Below are 22858 nucleotides of genomic sequence, written 5' to 3' on the forward strand. Positions count from 1 at the left end.
TCCTGGAACCAAAAGGGGAAGGAGTCATGTGACTTTGTTATTGCTTATCCTCCTAAGGATCTTAATGCGATATGCTTGTGGGTGAAAGTCCTATAAACGAAACTTCCTGACAGCGTCATTCATTCACTTACTGTAACACTTAACATTTTTACGTAGAGTAATCATAAAAAAAATGTGCGGAATTTAAGTATTCCTTTCCCCCCCAAATAATTGATTAATCAATCAATCAATCATTGATGAATTAATTTATCATTGAAAATCTTTTGGCGGGTCCATGATTACATGTATCCCCTCCCCACTTCCCATTTCCCCACATGGAATGCACCTGATTGGATACAGTGAATGACACGCTGGTGCTCTAGTGTGCCATCTAGTGGCTGAATGTTATCTCTAGCACCTTTTAACCAGTCAGATACATTTCATTGATCAGGTCCAGTGTGGAGTGTACGGTCCACCTGAGCAGCCAGGACACTCACCTCCCCGCCCACGGCCAGCTGGTCACTGGAGAGCCAGACGAGGTGACGGCCCGAGGAGACGAGCCCGAGAGCTTCATCCCTCTCCGCCAGCAGCTAGGTCAGGGGTCAGGGGTCAAGTCAAGTCAACTTCAAATACAAAGCACCGTTTTGTAGTGATTTACAAACAAAAAAAAACAGACCAAAAAGCAAACAAAACAAGTTGGTTTGTGCTGTATAATACAAAGATACAAAAAGTGATTTATTTGTTTTTTAACATTCACTAAATCTCTATATTTAATTGCTATTATACAGACAACAAAGCCCGAGCCATGTGTAAGAATGAAGACTGTCTGAAGGGTCTGAAGCTTGTTAAAATCACCAAGCTTCCGTGTGACGACTTCCTGCTGATGGGCGTGAGGTACCAGCATAGAGACCCTCCATCACCAGACGTAGACTACATCGCCATCAGACTGGACCTCAAGGACACCAGGAGTGGCAGCACATACCAGGTATTAAGACTGAACCATATGGAAAGAATGATAATCAATTATGTACCATCATATTGACAGGTGACTGATGATTCACGAGGGAATGGTAGACTAATTATATTCTTACGTTTATAGATATTATTCGTAGTCAAGTCAAGTCAGCTTTATTTATATAGCACATTTACAATGACTAAAAGCCAACCAACGTGCTTTAACACATTGGACGCCAAAAACGAGTATACTCGTCGTTATTGCCCACCATGCGTTGTGCGCCAGAAACGAGTTAACTCGTTTTTGGGATCAATATTTCATTTTTTTCGCCATGGCATTCATAATTCATCCAGCCTCCCTCCGGGACTGCAGCTGGACCCTGTCTGATATTGCAACGCCTCAATACCGCCGGCTGGTGGATGTCCGGCGAGTTACACTCCAAGCCAAACCGGAAGTGGCGCTCGGTGCATCAAGGAAATCCCTCCGGCAGTAATATCTTGTTACGTGGATCCAGACAAACACTTGAGTGCATGGGATCGCTTTCGAAACGCAATAATCAATATGATTTCGGCGTTTATTGCGTCATACAAACGGGAGATGGATCTAGCAGATCGACGTCAAATAATTGGAATATTTTTCCTCCAGTCTCATCGGCGAACGGTAAGAGGAATATAACGTTATTTTCAGCCCGATTGTTTATTCATTTCACGGCAATACATCTGATCAACATATCAACCCATACTAAATAAAGCCGTTACTGACGATCAAGGAATTATAAACGAACACCCCCCTTTCCTTCATGCATGATGAAGCATAATGTATACCGATCATATACATTTGAATTTTTTAATATAGCGTGTATAGGAACGTTTTTTATTCCATTTCAACCCCCCCCCCCTCCTTATCACAGAGGCAGCGCCCCCCCCTCCTTATCACAGAGGCAGCCCCCCCCCCTCCTTATCACAGAGGCAGCTCCCCCCCCTCCTTATCACAGAGGCAGCTCCCCCCCCTCCTTATCACAGAGGCAGCGCCCCCCCTCCTTATCACAGAGGCAGCTCCCCCCCCTCCTTATCACAGAGGCAGCCCCCCCCCTCCTTATCACAGAGGCAGCCCCCCCCCTCCTTATCACAGAGGCAGCTCCGCCCCCCCTCCTTATCACAGAGGCAGCGCCCCCCCCTCCTTATCACAGAGGCAGCCCCCCCCCCTCCTTATCACAGAGGCAGCCCCCCCCCCCTCCTTATCACAGAGGCAGCTCCCCCCCCTCCTTATCACAGAGGCAGCTCCCCCCCCTCCTTATCACAGAGGCAGCTCCCCCCCCTCCTTATCACAGAGGCAGCTCCCCCCCCCCTCCTTATCACAGAGGCAGCCCCCCCCTCCTTATCACAGAGGCAGCTCCTCCCCCTCCTTATCACAGAGGCAGCGCCCCCCCTCCTTATCACAGAGGCAGCCCCCCCCTCCTTATCACAGAGGCAGCCCCCCCTCCTTATCACAGAGGCAGCCCCCCCCCTCCTTATCACAGAGGCAACTCCTCCCCCTCCTTATCACAGAGGCAGCGCCCCCCCTCCTTATCACAGAGGCAGCCCCCCCCTCCTTATCACAGAGGCAGCCCCCCCTCCTTATCACAGAGGCAGCCCCCCCCTCCTTATCACAGAGGCAGCTCCTCCCCCTCCTTATCACAGAGGCAGCTCCCCCCCCCCTCCTTATCACAGAGGCAGCCCCCCCCCTCCTTATCACAGAGGCAGTCCCCCCCCTCCTTATCACAGAGGCAGCGCCCCCCCCCTCCTTATCACAGGGGCAGCCCCCCCCCTCCTTATCACAGGGGCAGCTCCCCCCCCTCCTTATCACAGAGGCAGCGCCCCCCCCCTCCTTATCACAGGGGCAGCCCCCCCCTCCTTATCACAGAGGCAGCGCCCCCCCCTCCTTATCACAGGGGCAGCTCTCCCCCCTCCTTATCACAGAGGCAGCCCCCCCCCCTCCTTATCACAGGGGCAGCCCCCCCCCCTCCTTATCACAGAGGCAGCCCCCCCCTCCTTATCACAGAGGCAGCTCCCCCCCCTCCTTATCACAGGGGCAGCTCCCCCCCCTCCTTATCACAGAGGCAGCTCTCCCCCTCCTTATCACAGAGGCAGCCCCCCCCTCCTTATCACAGGGGCAGCTCCCCCCCCTCCTTATCACAGAGGCAGCCCCCCCCTCCTTATCACAGAGGCAGCTCCCCCCCCTCCTTATCACAGAGGCAGCTCTCCCCCTCCTTATCACAGAGGCAGCCCCCCCCTCCTTATCACAGAGGCAGCCCCCCCCTCCTTATCACAGAGGCAGCCCCCCCCCCTCCTTATCACAGAGGCAGCCCCCCCCTCCTTATCACAGGGGCAGCTCTCCCCCCTCCTTATCACAGAGGCAGCTCCCCCCCCTCCTTATCACAGAGGCAGCTCCCCCCCCTCCTTATCACAGAGGCAGCCCCCCCCCCCTCCTTATCACAGGGGCAGCTCCCCCCCCTCCTTATCACAGAGGCAGCTCCCCCCCCTCCTTATCACAGAGGCAGCCCCCCCCCCTCCTTATCACAGGGGCAGCCCCCCCCCTCCTTATCACAGGGGCAGCCCCCCCCCTCCTTATCACAGAGGCAGCCCCCCCCCTCCTTATCACAGAGGCAGCCCCCCCTCCTTATCACAGAGGCAGCCCCCCCCCCTCCTTATCACAGAGGCAGCCCCCCCTCCTTATCACAGAGGCAGCCCCCCCCTCCTTATCACAGAGGCAGCCCCCCCCCCTCCTTATCATAGAGGCAGCTCCTCCCCCCTCCTTATCACAGAGGCAGCTCCTCCCCCCTCCTTATCACAGAGGCAGCTCCTCCCCCTCCTTATCACAGAGGCAGCCCCCCCCTCCTTATCATAGAGGCAGCCCCCCCCCCTCCTTATCATAGAGGCAGCTCCCCCCCCTCCTTATCACAGAGGCAGCCCCCCCCCCTCCTTATCACAGAGGCAGCCCCCCCCCTCCTTATCACAGAGGCAGCTCCCCCCCCCTCCTTATCACAGAGGCAGCCCCCCCCCCTCCTTATCACAGAGGCAGCCCCCCCCTCCTTATCACAGAGGCAGCCCCCCCCTCCTTATCACAGAGGCAGCTCCCCCCCCTCCTTATCACAGAGGCAGCCCCCCCCCCATCCTTATCACAGAGGCAGCTCCCCCTCCTTATCACAGAGGAAGCCCCCCCCCTCCTTATCACAGAGGCAGCCCCCCCTCCTTATCACAGAGGCAGCCCCCCCCCCTCCTTATCACAGAGGCAGCCCCCCCTCCTTATCACAGAGGCAGCCCCCCCCCTCCTTATCACAGAGGCAGCCCCCCCCCCCTCCTTATCATAGAGGCAGCTCCTCCCCCCTCCTTATCACAGAGGCAGCCCCCCCCTCCTTATCACAGAGGCAGCTCCTCCCCCCTCCTTATCACAGAGGCAGCTCCTCCCCCTCCTTATCACAGAGGCAGCTCCTCCCCCCTCCTTATCACAGGCAGCTCCTCCCCCTCCTTATCACAGAGGCAGCCCCCCCCCTCCTTATCATAGAGGCAGCCCCCCCCCCTCCTTATTATAGAGGCAGCTCCTCCCCCCTCCTTATCACAGAGGCAGCTCCTCCCCCCTCCGTATCACAGAGGCAGCTCCCCCCCCTCCTTATCACAGAGGCAGCCCCCCCCCTCCTTATCACAGAGGCAGCCCCCCCCCCCTCCTTATCACAGAGGCAGCTCCCCCTCCTTATCACAGAGGCAGCCCCCCCCCTCCTTATCACAGAGGCAGCCCCCCCTCCTTATCACAGAGGCAGCCCCCCCCTCCTTATCACAGACGCAGCCCCCCCCTCCTTATCACAGAGGCAGCCCCCCCCCTCCTTATCATAGAGGCAGCTCCTCCCCCCTCCTTATCACAGAGGCAGCCCCCCCCCTCCTTATCACAGAGGCAGCTCCTCCCCCCTCCTTATCACAGAGGCAGCTCCTCCCCCCTCCTTATCACAGAGGCAGCTCCTCCCCCTCCTTATCACAGAGGCAGCCCCCCCCCTCCTTATCATAGAGGCAGCCCCCCCCCTCCTTATTATAGAGGCAGCTCCTCCCCCCTCCTTATCACAGAGGCAGCTCCTCCCCCTCCTTATCACAGAGGCAGCCCCCCCCCCTCCTTATCACAGAGGCAGCCCCCCCCCCTCCTTATCACAGAGGCAGCCCCCCCCCCCCTCCTTATCATAGAGGCAGCTCCTCCCCCCTCCTTATCACAGAGGCAGCTCCCCCCCCTCCTTATCACAGAGGCAGCCCCCCCCCTCCTTATCACAGAGGCATCCCCCCCCCCTCCTTATCACAGAGGCAGCTCCTCTCCACATTCTGGCCTTGGCTTTGTTCACCCATGCTGTGCATAGCTCTAGCATGATCCCATCCAGACAGTATTCAAAACACCATTTTCTGTGTACAGTTTTAGTACCTGTACACTAGGATCAACTACTGACACAATGCATATAGTGGGTGCATATTTAGTAGGGGTTCCCCGTGTGGTGGAAAATAGCCGAAGCTGAATAAATTACTCAGTGAAAAGAGACCTAGTTAATACAGTTTATTAACTCAGTCAAAGTATCGATACAAAAATAGTCAGAGTTAGGCTAGATGACTCTCAACGAGGTGACACCATGGGAAGAGACTCCTCACTGGATCTTGAAACATCTTTATACATACAAACTGGAAAGGGCGGGGGTCACAGGAATACACGACTTATAGGGGTGTGACATTTCAGGGACATATGGAAAGGTGGGGAAGTGGGGTAGGAAGGAATGGGGGGAGTGATGGGGGTAGGAAGGAAAGATGGGTAGAGGGATATCATCAAGGAGATGGGGGAAGGGAGTTTTATCTTCCACACACGTCTTAGCTGATTGGTTTGGTCTTATTCGCCCAAGTCTTTGTTAATACATCTCTTTATGCTTTTTTCCACGCTGAATGAATTGGACTCAGATTGCGCTAGACAGTTAATATCCGGCCCGTTCTCGCTTAAAATATGTAAATAAAGTACTTATCAACCACAGGGAAAAGGTACATAATGTTATAGCCATACATAATATATTTAGGTTTTGTATATGTAATATATTTACGTTTCGTCTCTAGTGGTGGCTTGGTCTAGTGGTGAGTGCGCTCGCCCGCCCCCCCACCACAAGCATTATTAGTTCAACTATAGTTGGACTAGAGTAGTTGATGATCACATCCAGAAAGTATTCAAACCATTTTTTCTGTACAGTTTTAGTGTATACATGTGGTGGCGGCCAACGATGAAATATACGTTTCTTTGGCTGCGGTCAGACCCAACAACTTACGCTATTTCTCATTCAGTTCCATGTGTGAGTCATCATTAAGTAACAGAGGACTCCTCAACATTTGCAATCTCACTGTGACCTTTTTTCCAGTGGTGGAAAGTAACTAAGTATTTTTACTGTACTGAAGTACAATTCCGAGCTACTTGTACTTTATGTGAGTATTTTCATTTTAGGGAACTTTATACTTTTACTCCACTACATTTCAAAGGAAATATTGTACTTTTTACTCCACTACATTTATCTGAACCCATCAGTTACTAATCAGAGCAGCGTAACTGGACCACATATCTTTAACATGACCTTTAGAGGTCAATGGATCGAGGATTGAAGGCTCCCAAGCACTGGAATACACAAATGTCATGGAGAATGTGTACCTTTACTTTAGATACTTAAGTAAATTCAATAACAAATACTTCTCTACTTTTACTTAAGTAAAATTTGAATGGAGGATTTTTACTTTTACCAGAGTACTTATTTATCTGGTTATTTCTACCTTTACTTAAGTAAAGGAACGGTGTACTTCTTCCACCACTGTTTTTCCCTGGGTGTGTTTGACACACGTATAGTCGGAGCGCGCCTGGATCCCGGTGCGCATAGCGGGCGCGGTGCCCAACCAGCCCCCCAAGCCGTCCTTCATGTCCATGTTCATCCTGGAGGTGGACCAGTTCATCCTCACCCCCCTATCCACCGCCACGCTGGACGCCGAGGACGGGGAGACCCCCCAGCAGCTCCTGGTCTTCAACGTCACCCGGCCCCCCTCTGACGGCTTCATCGCCCACCTCGCCGACCACACGCGCCCCGTCTCCTCCTTCACCTGGCTGGATCTCAACGACATGCTCATCGGGTACCAACCTCCCAACTCTTCCCACACCCAACGCAGGAACTACGAGGTACCGTAGTGCTAACCCTTGGTTGATTGGTTGATTGGTTGATTGGTTGATTGGTTGATTGGTTGATTGGTTGATTGGTTGAATGGTTGATTGGACTGATTGGTTTAGGCCAATCAGTCGAGGCCTTTAGGTGTGGAACTAGCGGAACTAGCCCCTAGTCTTTAAATTCAAAACCTGAAATGAACTTGTGTGATCCTTGGTCTGAAGGATTTTAAAGGATCACACCAACATTATGGAAAGTGTGCTTTACCGTCTTCTCCAGAGTCAGACAAGAAGATGGATACCAATTTCCTCTCCGGCTGCAAGATAGCCTAGCTTAGCACGAATAAATGGAAGTGTATTCGGACCAGCTAGCCTAGCTGTTGGCCAGAAACACCTAGGGGCGGGATCCACAAAAATGGATTGCATGGTGCTAATTGCACCCTTACTTACAATTCATTATGAATTGAAAATGGGGGACCCTGATGTAAACAAGACGAAAGTCTTTCTCTGGTCTGCAACCCCTTAACAATTGTGTGTATTGAGCCGTACTGTATTGTACCCATTCTGCAATCTGTTAATAACATTTTCAATCAATAATTTTCAATTCATAATGAATTGTAAGTAAGGGTGCAATTAGCACCGTGCAATCCATTCTTTGTGGATCCCGCCCCTAGTGTTAAACTAGGCTAGTGGTCAATATCCGATTCCATTCATTTGTGCTAAGCTAGGCTAGCTTGCAGACGGATAGCTTTCTACTGAACACACAGAGAGGAAATTGATATCCATCTTCTTGTCTGACTCTGGAGAACACCCATATTTGTCGGTGTGATCCTTTGATTGTCCAGCATTCATAACGTGGTTCTGAAGGTGCCATTGGTGTCAGAAACCCCTGCGATCTCTATCCAAACAGGTGGAATTCGAGGTGCATGATTTCTTCTTTGAGAGGAGCCCGTCGATCACGGTCCACATGTCTGTGAGGAACGCAGACACCAACGCACCCAGGGTGTCGTGGAACATGGGTACGTGTCACAGGGTGTCGTGGAACATGGGTACGTGTCACAGGGTGTCGTGGAACATGGGTACGTGTCACAGGGTGTCGTGAAACATGGGTACGTGTCACAGGGTGTCGTGGAACATGGGTACGTGTTGATTTACCAATCAACATCATTGCTAAGTAGGAAATAGGAGTAGGGTTCTATCAGAACTATCCCTGCTGCTATACGTAATGACCTTTGCCCTTTGAGTGAAGTATTTGTTTCATAGTATTTACTGTAAATGTTGAAGTGGAAAAACTATTTTGTAAAAAGAAATACAATAATAATGAAATAAAAAAAGTACATAAGTTCTTAATTCCTTTATTGATCCCCTTGGGGGGAAATTCAGGAATCATAGCAGCATGGGGGAGGGGGGAGGGGAGGTACAGGTACACGGTGATAGTAGAAGACATGATACAGGACAGGTCATAAAATGATAGTACAGTGGAGAAGTAATAATAAAAATAGGCAGTGTAAAAACATAACAATATAATTAACTCTGAGTATACGCATATATGAGCAAGTATAGGCAGTGTAAATAAGTCAAGGTGCAGATGAGGGTCTGTATGCCCTCTGTTATATTTGCATTACAATAAATATAGTTACAATAGACGCTATAATCGAAATATATGCTATGATTAAGTAAGTATACAGTATACACAGAAGCCGTATACATAAGGTACGTATGGCGTGATATAGGGCTGGGCGATATAACGATAACGTTAAATATCGCGATATATTTTAATAATCGATATCGAATATCGAAAACGTTTTTTTTGTTTATACTTTTTTTTTATACTTTTTTTTTGTGACCTGCAACAGGGCAGTTTTAAAACCAGAGACAGTGGACAGACTTGTCTTTCTTGCCTGCAACTTAAAGTAATGGTTTTGCTTGTCCAAATGACAATACTGACCAAATTGAGATTTATTTTTCTCTTGTCCATTTATTTTGTTTGCTTTCTAATTTAAAATACAGTTTGAAACCGTCTGTACACAGTAGGCTATGTGTGCTAGCAGAGCTAGACTCCAGTCACGAGTCCCGGTGCACATGTGCGGTGGTTTGTCCACCAAAAAAGCGCCGGAAAATAAACTAGCAGAGCCAGAACTGTTCAACTCCCCTGGAGCCACAGCCAGCAGAGAAGCCGGTTTACTTTCGCCTTTAAACCAGCTGCAGCCTGAGAACTGGAGTGTGAGGGGATGTAACACTAAAGATGGCGGCAACGACAAAGAATTGCTGCAAAATAAACATACATCTGTTGTTAAAAAAAAAAAAAAAAAAATTACTTATAACAATTTCGATAATTATCGATATCGAGAAATATGATAACATTATCATATCGTTATCGCGATATGATTTTTTGCCACAGCACCAGCGTGATATACTTCATATGTTATATGTTACTATATCTATCTACTAACTATATCTATCTAGTTATCTACTGCAGGGGTTCCCAAACTTTTCAGGCCGGGGCCCAGAAAATAAGGCGTCAGAGAGCCGCGGCCCAATGCACATCGTCTGGCTTTTTTTTTTTTTTTTTTTTGTCATGCGACCGATTTTTTAAGCCAAATATCACTTCAATTCTATTAAGTTAGTTCAAGTTAGTTATTCATTTATATGTGCTATTTATGAGAGGGCTAACTTGTTGCAAAATAATAATGATAATAATAATAGCCTCATTAAAATACTATTGTTGCTTCGGTTGTTTTCAGCGTTTTATGTGCATAATCTGTTATTTAGTTTGAAATGTTCGTTGAAATAAGTAGATTTTTCGTTTTTGTTTATTTATTAAGTTAATATAAAACCATATAGTCACATTTTAGAATACAATAGAATAGAATTTTAGAATACAACTAGAAACACTGTCCTGGCCTGCTTCTAAGTTCAGTGGCCTGACAAAAAAAATTTAAATAAAAAAATAAAAAATTATAAAAATAAAAAATAAAAAAATGTTTTTTTTTTATTTTATTTTAATTTTTTTTATATTTTTTTTAAATCATCTCGCGGCCCATCCGTGGCTGCTCGCGGCCCACCTTTGGGTCGCGACCCCGACTTTGGGAACCACTGATCTACTGTACATCTATCACACACAATCTGTTATTGCAGTACAGCGCCCTCTGTTGGAAACATGGGTTTTTCATCCTATTTGAGGCATGTTTACATGTACTGTATGTTGGGTAATGAATGATAATCTAAGTTCTAAACAGCTTATTATCCAGTCAAACCCTTCAAGAACAACAATGTTTAGATGATCACATAAAATTGTTCAGTGAAGTTCGAATCTTATATCTGAACTACTTGTATATCCCAATTATATAATACTGTATTTCCTTAGGTCTCAGCCTATTGGAGGGCCAGTCTCGGCCAATCACGTGGGACCAGCTCCAGATTGTGGATAATGACAACCTGAAAGCTGTACGCATCATCACTGTGGACGGCCTGCAGCATGGAAGGCTAACAGTCACAGGTGCTGCACACTAGGATCAACTACTGACATAATACATATAGTGGAAGTGCATATTTAGTAGGGCTGCCCCATCTTAGCTATCTTTCAAAAAAAATACATTGTTTTATATTTCTAATGAAGTACTCAAAAGCATAATTTTTCAGCCTCAGGATTTCAGGCTGTTATTGGATGGCTCCGCCCATAAGCGCTTTCAGTGACAGTCACCCACACAGCGTGATACATCGTGAGAGAGAGCGAGAGAGAGAACAAGCAAGCAAGAGAGAGAGAGAGAGAGAGAGAGAGAAGGAGGAGGAGAGATGCATCCCCGACACACACGCAGTCAAGTTTGTGTGTAAATGCTCCGACGAGGGAGAGAGATGGCGCACACACATTTACACACACTTCTGCACGGTCCCACCGGTCCCTCTCTCTCTCTCTCCCTCTCTATCTCTCTCTCTCCCTCTCTCTCGCTCACTTGTTCTCTGCCTCTGTCAAAACCCGTTTGAGGAAGTGTCGGGTGGTTACACTATGTGCTACAACCATAGAGGGGGCGTTACTGCACATCATTACCTTATTCACGTCAGCAATACCGTTAAATCAGAACAGCTTAGTTGAGTGAGGGAAGATCTCGTGAACTCAAGACTAGACTGATGAGTCAATGTGATAATTAACGACACAGACCACATTAATATAATCCCCAATTGCTAGGATACAATGCTAAACACTGGAAAAGTCCATTTATAATGCATGGGACCTTTAAAGGAACACGCCAACATTTTGGGAAATTAGCTTATCGTCTTCTCCAGAGAGAGACAAGAAGATAGATACCAGTTTCCTCTCTGTGAGTTCAGTAGAAAGCCATCTGGCTGCACGTTAGCCTAGCTTAGCACAATGAATGGAAGCGGAAGCGGCTGGTTAGCCTTCGGGAGAGGTGTTAGTTGGACAATGCCTAGGCTAACCGGCCGCTTCCGCTTCCATTCATTGTGCTAAGCTAGGCTAGCGTGCAGCCATGTGTGTGTGTGTATTCTAAACACCAATTGGATCCGCAGGTGGGAAGGGCTTCATGTTCACCATCGCCGACATCCGGGCGGGCGCGGTGCACTATCACCATGATGACAGCGACACCACCAAGGACTTTGTGATCTTCCGCATCACGGACGGACGCCACCACGTCAGGCACAAGTTCCCCATCAACATCCTCCCGAAGGATGACAGCGCCCCCTTCCTGATCACCAACACGCTGCTGCAGCTGTCCGAGGGCCACACGGCCCTGCTGAAGGCCTCCGTGCTGCAGGCCTCCGACACGGACTCCAGCGACGACTACATCCTGTTCAACGTCACCCGGGCCCCGCAGGCCGGAGAGATCATGAAGATACCAGGGCCGGGACTCACAGGTGGGGAGACGAGAGGGATTCCTCTTTGAAGATACGATAAGATAATAGGGGTGTAACGGTACACAAAAACCACGGTTCTGTACGTACCTCGGTTTTCGAAGTCACGGTTCACGGTTCATTTCGGTACAGTGGGGGAAAGTTTGCAGAATGTGGCTTTCCATGTTCCACTCGGGGGTGACGTAGTGTGCAGTTACTGTTAAGTAGGGCTGTCAACGAATATTCTATATTCAAATTAATAATTTACTTGTAAAGTAATTAGATTGTAGAATTAATATTAGATTGTGAAAAAAAAACAGGTCTTCTAGGTAGGTAGGTCTTCTAGCTCTGGCTTGTCGTTTGCGTTCGCCATACTATGAGACTATGCTAAATTACAGGTAATCTGTCAGTGTTGTGCGTGGGCTGAACAAACAACATCAGACCCTTTTTGCGCAAGTTATATTTTGGGAAGGGGGGAACTTGGAGTTTTGAATTAAGTTCTGCACGCAAAAGAAGTAACACATGTGCATTCCGTTAGTGGTTAAAGTAACGTTGTATTCGTTCGGTACACAGAGCGTATACTGAACCGAAGGTCCCGTACTGAAATGGTTCGGTACGAATACGTGTACCGTTACACCCCTAGGTGCGCTGCATTTACAACACAAGACAAAATGAGAACACAGCAAAAGCGACACAATAATAATTTTTATCTTGATTATTTTGTTTTCATGATCGTGGGAAGTCAAAATCACAATTGCAATGGACCTGTCTCAAAACCCTGCCCTCTTTTCTTGATCCTCCAATCACAGCTGTCGCTTACCTCTGACTTCCTCGTACAAACAAAGCTGTGATTGGAGGATCAAGAAAAGGGGCAGGGTTTGAGACAGGTCTCGACAATCGCCCAGCCCTCCATTGTGCACTTTCTGAACTTCCTGTTCCTGCTCCTTGCTTCTCAGGTTACCCTGTCAGCCATTTTCTGCAGAAGGACCTGTCTCACTCTGTCGTCTACTATCGCCACCTGGGGAATGAGGTGTTCGATGATTCTTTCGAGGTGGTGCTGTCCGACTTCCACGACCCACCAAATCTCTCAGAGACTCAAGTGGGTAGTATTTGAGGATATCACTCGTCTTTAAGCCATAGTACTATTTCAACATGCAAATTATGAATAAGATATGGATTTCTGAAAAGTTGGACTATTTCTAAACAAAACAACAAACCATGAAACCATGAAATGTTGCTCTATTGTGCCTTCAAGTTAACATGGTATTTTAGTCAGTTGTGGTTACTTTCACTGTTTTCAGAGACATTTCCACATACACTGGAAGCTATAATGGCAGCGGAAGCCAACAACTACAACATTTTTCAGTAATGGTGAAAGATTACAAAGAATAATTTGAGGCATCAAATGATTTGTTCCATTGTAGGCCTCTGAAACACATTGAGACGTAATGTGATTTAGGGCTACAAATAAATCTGACTTGACATCTCATTTAATTAAATTTCAAACTTTTATTTCAACTCGTAAGACACTGAGGTTACCCTCATTTACAGCGACGACAAGCTTACAAAACGAGACACAGTTTATCAGCAATTTAATACATATAGACACAATAAATAAGAATAAACAATCGAAAATCTGCTGAGACAGTTACAAATTGACACACAGTGGTCGGAGATCATACTTTTAAATGCAGCAAGAGAAGGAAGAACCTTCAGCTTCAGAGTCAGCTGGAGGGCATTCCAGGTGTTGGAAGCATCCAAGGAAAAAGCAGTTTTTCCTAGTTCAGAGCAAACTGGAGGACATTTGAACGTGTAGAATAGACCTGTTCACTGTATATGTTAGACTCTGTGCGCGAGCATCACCGGAGCAGAAAGGAACATAATCCTGCTCAGAACAACGGGGCAGACTACAATATATTTGCATTTGTTAGCCATGCTAGCGATCTAAACAATCAATCCATGCCAAAGCTAGATATGTAAAAGGTGAAAGACTCATACTCACAGCCATGCTGATTTGGCAAAATGACATCCAGCCGTCTTCGTTTGAATTTTATTTAAAAAAAAAAAAAAAAAATGTATTAACATTTACAGACATACAACACTTAGACAATACCTACAATGACATCAATAACATAACAACACACTAACATGGGCCCCTTGAATATGGCTGCGTTCAGCCTTCCAGACCCCATAAGAGGGTTTTTTTTTTATTCTTTTTATATACAAAAGGCAAAGCCTTTTAAATATAATCAAAACGTTCCCGTGTTTCTGCGGTCTGTGCGCAAAATAATAACGAGTTGAGTTACGCGGAGCGCAGTCAGTCAGTACACCCCGTATATTCCGATAACGCTATATATAAACCATGCTGCATTCATTCGGAGAGAAAGACCTATTATTCCAAATGCTATTTATAGGGTTTTGACCATAATTACACTATTGTTGCTATTTTACAATGAACTATACTGAATTACGGTTCATACAGAACACGCCAGTGTTGAAACTAATGCACGGAAGCTTATTTTTCCACGTTGTAGTCTTCATATTCTACCGGTACGCATGCTCCGAGCTGTGCGTAGATATACGCACAAAGTCAAGCACAAGTTCAAATTGAAAGTCCCACACTTTGCTTAGAAATGATCGTACGCAGGGGTTATGCACATATCTGTGCATATATGCAACGCAGGTCCGTCCCACGCAGGGCCGAGCACTCAGCGACACGGGTCCCTTGAATTTAATTGGGCCAGGCTCAGTAGTGGAGAGAGGGAAGGTACCCCCCCCCACCGAGCCAAGCCCGCTACCTCCCATGTCACCATCCAAGCACCCCACCCCACGCACAACGACTCCACAACACACAAGACCCCACTCTAAACACGTTTAGGGACTAAACACGTTTCGCAATTATGCCACATCAATGTGGAACGCCCTACCCACAGCTGTAAAGGAATGTGAATCATTACCCACTTTCAAAATCACTCTCAAAGAGCACCTACGGGAGACTGCAATTAGAAACTGGCCCCTGTAAATCTCCAAACCCAACCCCCTTCAATGTAAAATCCCCCCCGACATCCCCCAACCCCACCCCCCCCCTGAGCTAAGCCCATAGAACTCCCCCATATCCCAGGCCGATACGCGCGGAGCCGGGCCCCCAGCGACACGGGTCCCTTGAATTAATTGGGGGGGGGGTGAATTGTACATTGGAGGGGGTTGGGTTTGGACATTTACAGGGGCCAGTTTCGAATTGCAGTCTCCCGTAGGTGCTCTTTGAGAGTGGTTTTGAAAGTGGGTAATGATTCACATTCCTTTACAGCTGTGGGTAGGGCGTTCCACATTGATGTGGCATAATTGCGCAACGTGTTTAGTCCCTTGTTTGAGCCGAATCTGGGTTTAACATGATTTGTGGAGCTCCCTCTGGTGTTGTGATCGTGGTATTCACTGACCTTTGGGAAGTATTTTGACATGTACATGGGTACCTTAGTGGTGTAGTGTATCTTGTAGACCAGGCCCATTGCAAGTTGCTGTACTCTGTCGTCTACTCTAAGCCATCCTAGGTTGTCAAAGTGGGCAGGGGTGAGGTGGGTTCTTGGAGTAAGGTCAAGCAGTAGTCTGACCAGTTTGTTTTGAGATGTTTGTAATTTTGTTTTTAGCGCCTTTGAGGTGCTTTGGTACCATGAGGTGCAAGCAAGTCGTAGTACCCTTGAATGAGTGCTCCTGCCAAATGTCTTCTGCTAAATGTATAACTAGCAACTGAAGTACATAGTAGTAGATCGCTACTGTTCAACAAGTAACGCCCAAACCACTGTCCCTCCTGTGCAGGTGATAGTGGTCCACATTGACCCGGTTCCCGACCAACCACCAAAAGAGGTGCCCGGTGCCAGCCGCTGTCTGGTCACCAAGGAGACGGAGGTGGTCCATGTCACCCGGCAACAACTTCACTTCGTCGACCTGGAGTCTCCGGACAACGAGCTGACGTACACGGTGACCACGCCCCCTTTCTACACCGGCCCCTGCAGGTGAGCACGTCTTAGCGGGGGAGTGCGTTGACTCAAATGTCCCAGGGCGCAGGAATAAGACACTTTGTTTGTACAAAGTATAATTTTTTTTTTTATAATCTCTTTTTATTGGTAACATATCAAATTACAACAAGTTGCGACATATTATGAAATGTGTTCACAAATAGCAGCAAATGTGACAAAGTATACATTCTACGTGAGTAATATGCTCTCCTCCCCATGGGCAGCAACCAGGATGCAGGGAGGTTGTTCCTGGTCGACAGCATACCTAAATTGACCAAAGATTCAAATGCACCAGTGCTGAGACTCTTCACACAGGTAAGCCTACTTCTACAGCTACCTATACACCAGACCTGTATCGAATAGTAGGTCTATTTCAAAAGCGCTTATTGAAGCGTTTGGTGGAACCAAAATGTGTGGGCGTTGCCGTGTGGGACTATAGTTTCAAGTTTGCTTTTATTTGTTACGTATAAAGTACATGTACATTACAGTGAAATGCTTGGTTCTGTAGGAGCCCCTGAGAATGTGCAGTAAGAAAAGTAAGTAAAAGAGGAATAAGTCCCAACACTATACAATATACAAACTAAAGTACAACCTAAGTACAATGAAGTAAAAATGCAGACAATGAGGTACAAAATGCAGACAATGAGGTACAATTATTTTTTTATATAAAAGGCTAAATGCAAAATGAGGTATGGTTGTAGTCCACTATACATAGTGTCAGCAATTTGAGAGTATTTAAAAGTACATTTAGTAAGCTTCTCTGTGATTGACAATGTACCTCAGCCTATCTTGGTTTTCCGGAAGCAATAAACCCCACCCATCTGGTATTCCAAGGAGGATGAAACAAATTGAGCAATTATTATACTGTTTGACTGACATCCACTCAGATGGAACTAGTTTAGTGTTGAGTAACAGTGCTAATAATATTGATGGCTTTTATTAACATATTGTAACGCTCAACAACTTATCTAAAGACCTCTAGTAATGAGGATGGATTCATTTGTATTTTGGAAATAGTGATTCATTAGTATTGGGTGACAATATGGATGTATAGCAGTTTGGTTGAACTCAAACCATGCAGAAATATTTAAAAAATAAATAAACTGTGTGTCTATTTCCTTCAAAGTTGTTTCTGTTGGCGTTTAAGCCACTTAAAGCTTTTGAGCTATTTCTGCTTGGTTTGCGGGTCAAGCGAGAGGTTTCATTTGGTTTCACTTACTGCACCCAGCGCCTATTTATTTGTATTGTTCTCTTGTTTCCAGCATGCAGTGAACTTTATGAAAGTAGCATACATGCCTCCGATCATGGACATTGGGCCGTACGCCCAGCACGTCCAGTTCATCCTCTCCATCACCAACCAGCAGGGAAGAACTGTACCCGGCATCTGCTTCAACATCACCCTGGTGCCCGTGGACAACCAGGCCCCAGAGGTACCAAGTGCAACAGCATCCGACAGCCCTTACAAATCAAGTATCATGGCTTTTCCACATTTTCTTTATCATGGCTATACCGTCGGTGTCATGGTTTAAATTGGATCATAAAACGGGTAACTCAAATCAAGCAATTTATGGGATTGGTTTGCCGTGGTATATCAGACTATATAACATGGCTATGGCGTCTAATTCCTCTGCACGATTCTGTATCACTCTGTGTCTGAAAACAAGCCAGCAACCATTAAGTGCTAGACCTCGTCATAGCCCACCTGGAGCAGTGGATTGAGCTGCACATCTCCAGAAATATTATTGCCTGCTAAACTTAAACAAAAAGCCTACTAACCTAACTATTAGATTAGATTAACTTTATTGCCATTACACTATTACTGCCATTACACTAAACTTGAAACTTGAAACTTGAAACACAGTACAAGACAGTGCAACGAGATTGTGTACGTCCAACCAGGATGTGACAATCAACAGTCAGTTGCAATAAGACACATATAAATAAAACTGTACAGTAAAGTGCAATGGTTAGCACAATGTGCGATGGTAGCGGAGTGGTCGTTTTTTTTATTATTATTATTATGTTTTTGGTAGATCTTTTTATTGGTTTTTGTTACCGGGCAGTCCGGTAGAGAGAGTGAGAGGAAGTATGGGAGATAGACGGGGGAAGACATTCGGCAAAGGTCGCCGGGTCCGGGAGTTGAACCCGGGACGGCCGTGTTGCACCGCAGTGCTGTTGTGTGCCACCCTGGCGCCCCAGCGGAGTGGTAGTTTAACTCAATTAATTTAACTCAAGGCATTCTTGCCGCGATATAAAAACGTTCATCCCGTACCTTAAGCTCTCTGATGATCCTTCCTCAGGTCAGGACGAACCATCTGACGGTGGACGAGGGCGAAGAGTGCCGGGTCGGCCCCGAGCACCTGCTCCTGTCCGACGTGGACTCCATGGAGTCGGCCCTGCGGGTGGAACTCCGGGGGGGGCCCCAGCACGGAGCTGTGCTGCTGGATGGCTTCCCCTTGAGAACGGGGCAGGCTTTCACCCTGCAGGACCTGAAAAGCCTTAAAGTTAGGTCAGATATTGTGACACCTCCCGTACCACGCGTTTCCAATAACTTATAATGTAGGGGAAAAAAGCAAACGAAGCGTGACACTCGCTCCATTACTAAATACATTTAGCGCCTGTATTGTACTAAAAACACAACGATGTATCACCATAGCATCTCTATGACCGATGATGTCACAAACTCACACATTCACTCTGTTAGCCATTGTGCTCCTTGTGACGGCTCACGGGAAATACACGTTGTGTAAAACGTTTTGCATCTATGACACTGCACCCTTGTTTACAATAATTAAAATAAATATACGGTATATATATAATTTTTTTAATAGAGTGAGTGTCGCGCCTCATTTGCTTTTTCTACAAGTTGTTTATTTCAAGGCAGTACCTCGTCTCTGGCTGTTAGAGCGCAGACACTAGGCCAAGTTAAAGCCGGACCCAGATACACAGTGGGGAATCGGGATATATGTATTATTGTAAACTGTGTGTACCGTATATATCCTACGTCTAACACTCAGTGACGCATGCAGTTTGGGGTATATTTGCTAGCAAAGGTTGAGCCGCTAAAGCACACAACTCTGTTTTTAAACATGCACAGTATATTGGTGTGGACAGGTGAAACTGGAGCTTATGGAAAACACTATTTTCCATAGTATTTTCTCTGCAATTAGGACCATGGAGAGCTCTCTACAGCCTCCTGTCCAGGTCAATCAGGACCACGGAGAGCTCTCTACAGCCTCCTGTCCAGGTCAATCAGGACCATGGAGAGCTCTCTGCAGCCTCCTGTCCAGGTCAATCAGCACCATGGAGAGCCCTCTGCAGCCTCCAATCCAGGTCAATCAGGACCACGGAGAGCTCTCTGCAGCCTCCCGTCCAGGTCAATCAGGACCATGGAGAGCTCTCTGCAGCATCCCGTCCAGTACTACTAGGCAAAGCCAACGTTACCCCAAGGCAGTATATTTGCTTCAATAAGGGCGAGTGAATAGGGTCAAATACACGTTAATTAAGCAAGGATGCAAAGAAAACAAAGCAATGAAATTGACGATGAATTGATATCCAATGCAAGCAACTGATAGAACTCCAAGTCTCAGACGATGCAGAGAGAATGTAGCGTTAGCTGCTGTCAGAAATGCACTTCACTGCTGTACTAAGTTAACGTGACGTGCATCTTGCTTTATTTTGCCAAAGTTGGCATTTTGTTCATGCTGTCTACAATATACAACAGTTGTCAAGAGTTTGTGAAGCTCCAGCGGCTCAGGTGCTCTGTTCTGGTCAGTTCATGTGGCTCAGGAGGTAGAGCAGTCGTCTGGTAATCCGGAGGTTCCCGGTTTGTCTAAGTGTCCTTGAGGAAGACACTTAACCCCTAATTGCGTCACTGAGACTCATATTGGTCCGGGCGTCCGGCAACGATTTATTCAAGTTAAGTTAAGTGAACCTTCATTAATCCCCTTGGGGGAAATTCGTCCTTTGCATTGATGACCCATCCTAATTCTTTAGGAGCAGTGGGCAGCCACACAGTGCAACTCCGGTTGTAATGCCAGTGCCTGGGTCAAGGGACCAACTCCAGTTGTAATGCCAGTACCTGGGTCAAGGGTAATGGCAGGATATACCTAGCATGCATGTCTTTTGGTGTGGGAGGAAACTGGAGTACCCTGGAGGAAACCCACGCATACATAGGAAGAACATGCTCCACACAGAAAGGTCCCCATATGATGCCTGAATTTCCCCAAGGGGATCAATAAAGGAATATCTTATCTTATCTTATGTTCATAAATAACCGTTTTTCTAGGAAATCTGTATGTAATGATTTGAAAATATGATTTCCTGTAGCTCAAACAACGAGTTCAGGAGAACACAGATTTACCAGATATAACACAATACTTGCTAAGCAACATAATTGTCAAGCCAGGCAGTTTAAGTGTAATCAAACAATTAATAATAATAATAATAATAATAATAATAATAATAATAATAATAATAATAATAATAATAATAATAATAATAATAATAATAATAATAATAATAATAATAATAATAATAATAATAATAATAATAATAATAAATAATAATAATAATAATAATAATAATAATAATAATAATAATAAATAATAATAATAATAATAATAATAATAATAATAATAATAATAATAATAATAATAATAATAATAATAATAATAATAATAATAATAATAATAATAATAATAATAATAATAATAATAATTCATTTTATTTATATAGCGCTTCTCAATGACCCGAAGTCGCTGACAGTAGTTAGGAACAAAGTAAAAACAAAGAAACAAAAACAAAGAAACAAAAACAAAAGAGACCATGGGGGGAACAGGGGAAGACAGCATGAGATAGCACAAAAGACAGAGCGACAGGAGACAGACATCAATCGGGTTGGAGGGGGGGGTTGAAGGCAAGGGAGAACAGGTGGGTTTTGAGGCGAGCTTTGAAGGTGGAGAGTGTAGGGGAGTCTCTGATGGACTGAGGGAGGGAGTTCCAGAGTCGGAGTGCAGTGTGAGAGAAGGCCCGATCACCAACGTTTTTGAGTTTGGATGTCGGGACAGTGAGGGAGGCAGTGGAGGAGGACCGGAGGGAACGGGTGGGGCGGTAAGGAAGAAGGAGATCAGTCAGGTAGGAGGGGCCAGGCTGTGGAGGGCTTTGAAGGTGAGGAGTAGTGTTTTAAAGTTTATGCTGTGTTTGATCGGGAGCCAGTGGAGAGAGTGGAGGACAGGAGTGATGTGTTCACGGGACCGGGTGTTAGTGAGGAGGCGGGCGGCTGAGTTTTGGACCATTTGCAGTTTATGGAGGGAGCGGGAGGTGATGCCAGTGAGGAGAGAGTTGCAATAGTCCAGGCGGGAGGAGATGAAGGCGTGTATGAGGGATTCAGCAGCAGGGGGGGAGAGGCAGTGACGGATTTTAGCGATGTTGCAGAGGTGAAAGTATGATGTTGGGGGGGGGGGGGGGGTCGTGATGGTGGAGTCATTGATGGTGAGTGTGATGGGTCCGGATCTGGTGAGGGTGGTTTTGGTGCCAATTATGAGAAGTTCCGTCTTGTCACTGTTCAATTTGAGAAAGTTGTGAGTCATCCAGGTTTGGAGTTCAGTAATGCAGGATTCGATGTGACTGAGGGGTGGGCTGTGGGGGGAATTGTGTACTGATGTAGATTTGGGTGTCATAAGCGTAGCAGTTGAAGTTGAGGTGGTATTTACGGATGATGTGACCAAGGGGGAGAATGTAGCAGATGAAGAGCAGGGGGCCAAGGACTGAGCCTTGGGGGACCCCCTGTGTGACTGGAGAGGGGGAAGAGGTGTGGCCGGAGAGGGAGATGAATTGGTGTCTGTCTGTGAGGTAGGAGGAGAACCAGTTAAGTGGTGTGCCCTCAACACCCAGTTGGTGCAGCCTTTGGAGGAGGATGGAGTGACACACTGTGTCAAAGGCTGCACTGAGATCGAGTAGGGTCAGAATAAATTTTTTTTTTATTTTATTTTTTTTATCTTTTCCCCCCTCCTTTTTCCTCCGATTTTCTCCCATCCCAATGTTAGTCGTTATGCCAATTCCCAATCGCCTTCCTGGTCGCTGCGCACTTACCCCCCACAGTCGGTCTGGGAGAGTGGAGGCTATCACGTGCTTCCTCCGACACACGTCTAGCCAATCAACCGCTTCTTTTCACCTGGCAGCGCGGACTCTCACTGAGAGCGTGTAACGTGTGGAAGGATCACACTACCGCCCTTAGATCCTATCCGTGCTTAGCAGGCGCCCCGACCGAACTGTAGGAGTCGCTGTTTACAACGACCCGGACCCACCCCGCCAGCTTCTCCCACCCTCTAATACTGCCAATTGTATTAGTGTGAACGGCCAGCCAAGCTGGTGACAACGCCGGGAGCTGTGAGCTGGATTCGAACAGGCGAATCCAGTGTCTCCGGGGTTGGTGACGAACGCAATCTCCGCTACGCCACCTGACCGCCCCTCAGAATTAACCTTTTAATAACAATTAACCTTTGCAACTTTGCAAATTGACTGTTTGGATTTAAATTTGGTAACTTGAACTCATCGCACGTGTGGGACTGGGTGGACCCGGCGGCTGCCAAATGACTACACTTTTTAATGACTTTGTTCATCTTGGATTGTGTCTGAGGTGATTCCTGTCGTGTGTGTGAATAATGTGTTTTCAGTGTGATATCATCTGTGATTCATATTGGACATGGAAAGATTAAAGGAAAATAATATTCACTCTTTGAGCGATATTTCACTTTGATCGACTTTTTGAAAGATTTTCTTCCCAGAGGAGCATGCTCCTGGACCCCCTAGTTACGTCTGTCCCCTGAGAGACTGTGTCCCACAACACTTTCTAGTTACGTCTGTCCCCTGAGAG

The 22858-nt window shown here is 46.6% G+C and overlaps 1 protein-coding gene across 1 annotated transcript in view; it reads left to right on the forward strand.

Moving 5' to 3' along the window:
• frem1a (Fras1 related extracellular matrix 1a) overlaps positions 1 to 22858 on the forward strand; it is a 116314-nt gene that overhangs the window by 24198 nt on the left and 69258 nt on the right. Inside the window, exons 5-15 of the mRNA XM_084334826.1 lie at positions 431 to 573; positions 768 to 964; positions 6815 to 7138; positions 8031 to 8139; positions 10488 to 10619; positions 11648 to 11992; positions 12925 to 13067; positions 15782 to 15978; positions 16206 to 16296; positions 17244 to 17411; positions 18282 to 18490. Of these exons, the coding sequence (XP_084190952.1) occupies positions 431 to 573; positions 768 to 964; positions 6815 to 7138; positions 8031 to 8139; positions 10488 to 10619; positions 11648 to 11992; positions 12925 to 13067; positions 15782 to 15978; positions 16206 to 16296; positions 17244 to 17411; positions 18282 to 18490 (2058 nt within the window). The remainder of the gene's footprint in view (positions 1 to 430; positions 574 to 767; positions 965 to 6814; positions 7139 to 8030; positions 8140 to 10487; positions 10620 to 11647; positions 11993 to 12924; positions 13068 to 15781; positions 15979 to 16205; positions 16297 to 17243; positions 17412 to 18281; positions 18491 to 22858) is intronic.

The sequence above is a fragment of the Notolepis coatsorum genome, assembly GCF_963971535.1.
Source record: "Notolepis coatsorum genome assembly, chromosome: 1".
In the NCBI taxonomy this organism is placed as follows: Eukaryota; Metazoa; Chordata; class Actinopteri; order Aulopiformes; family Paralepididae; genus Notolepis; species Notolepis coatsorum.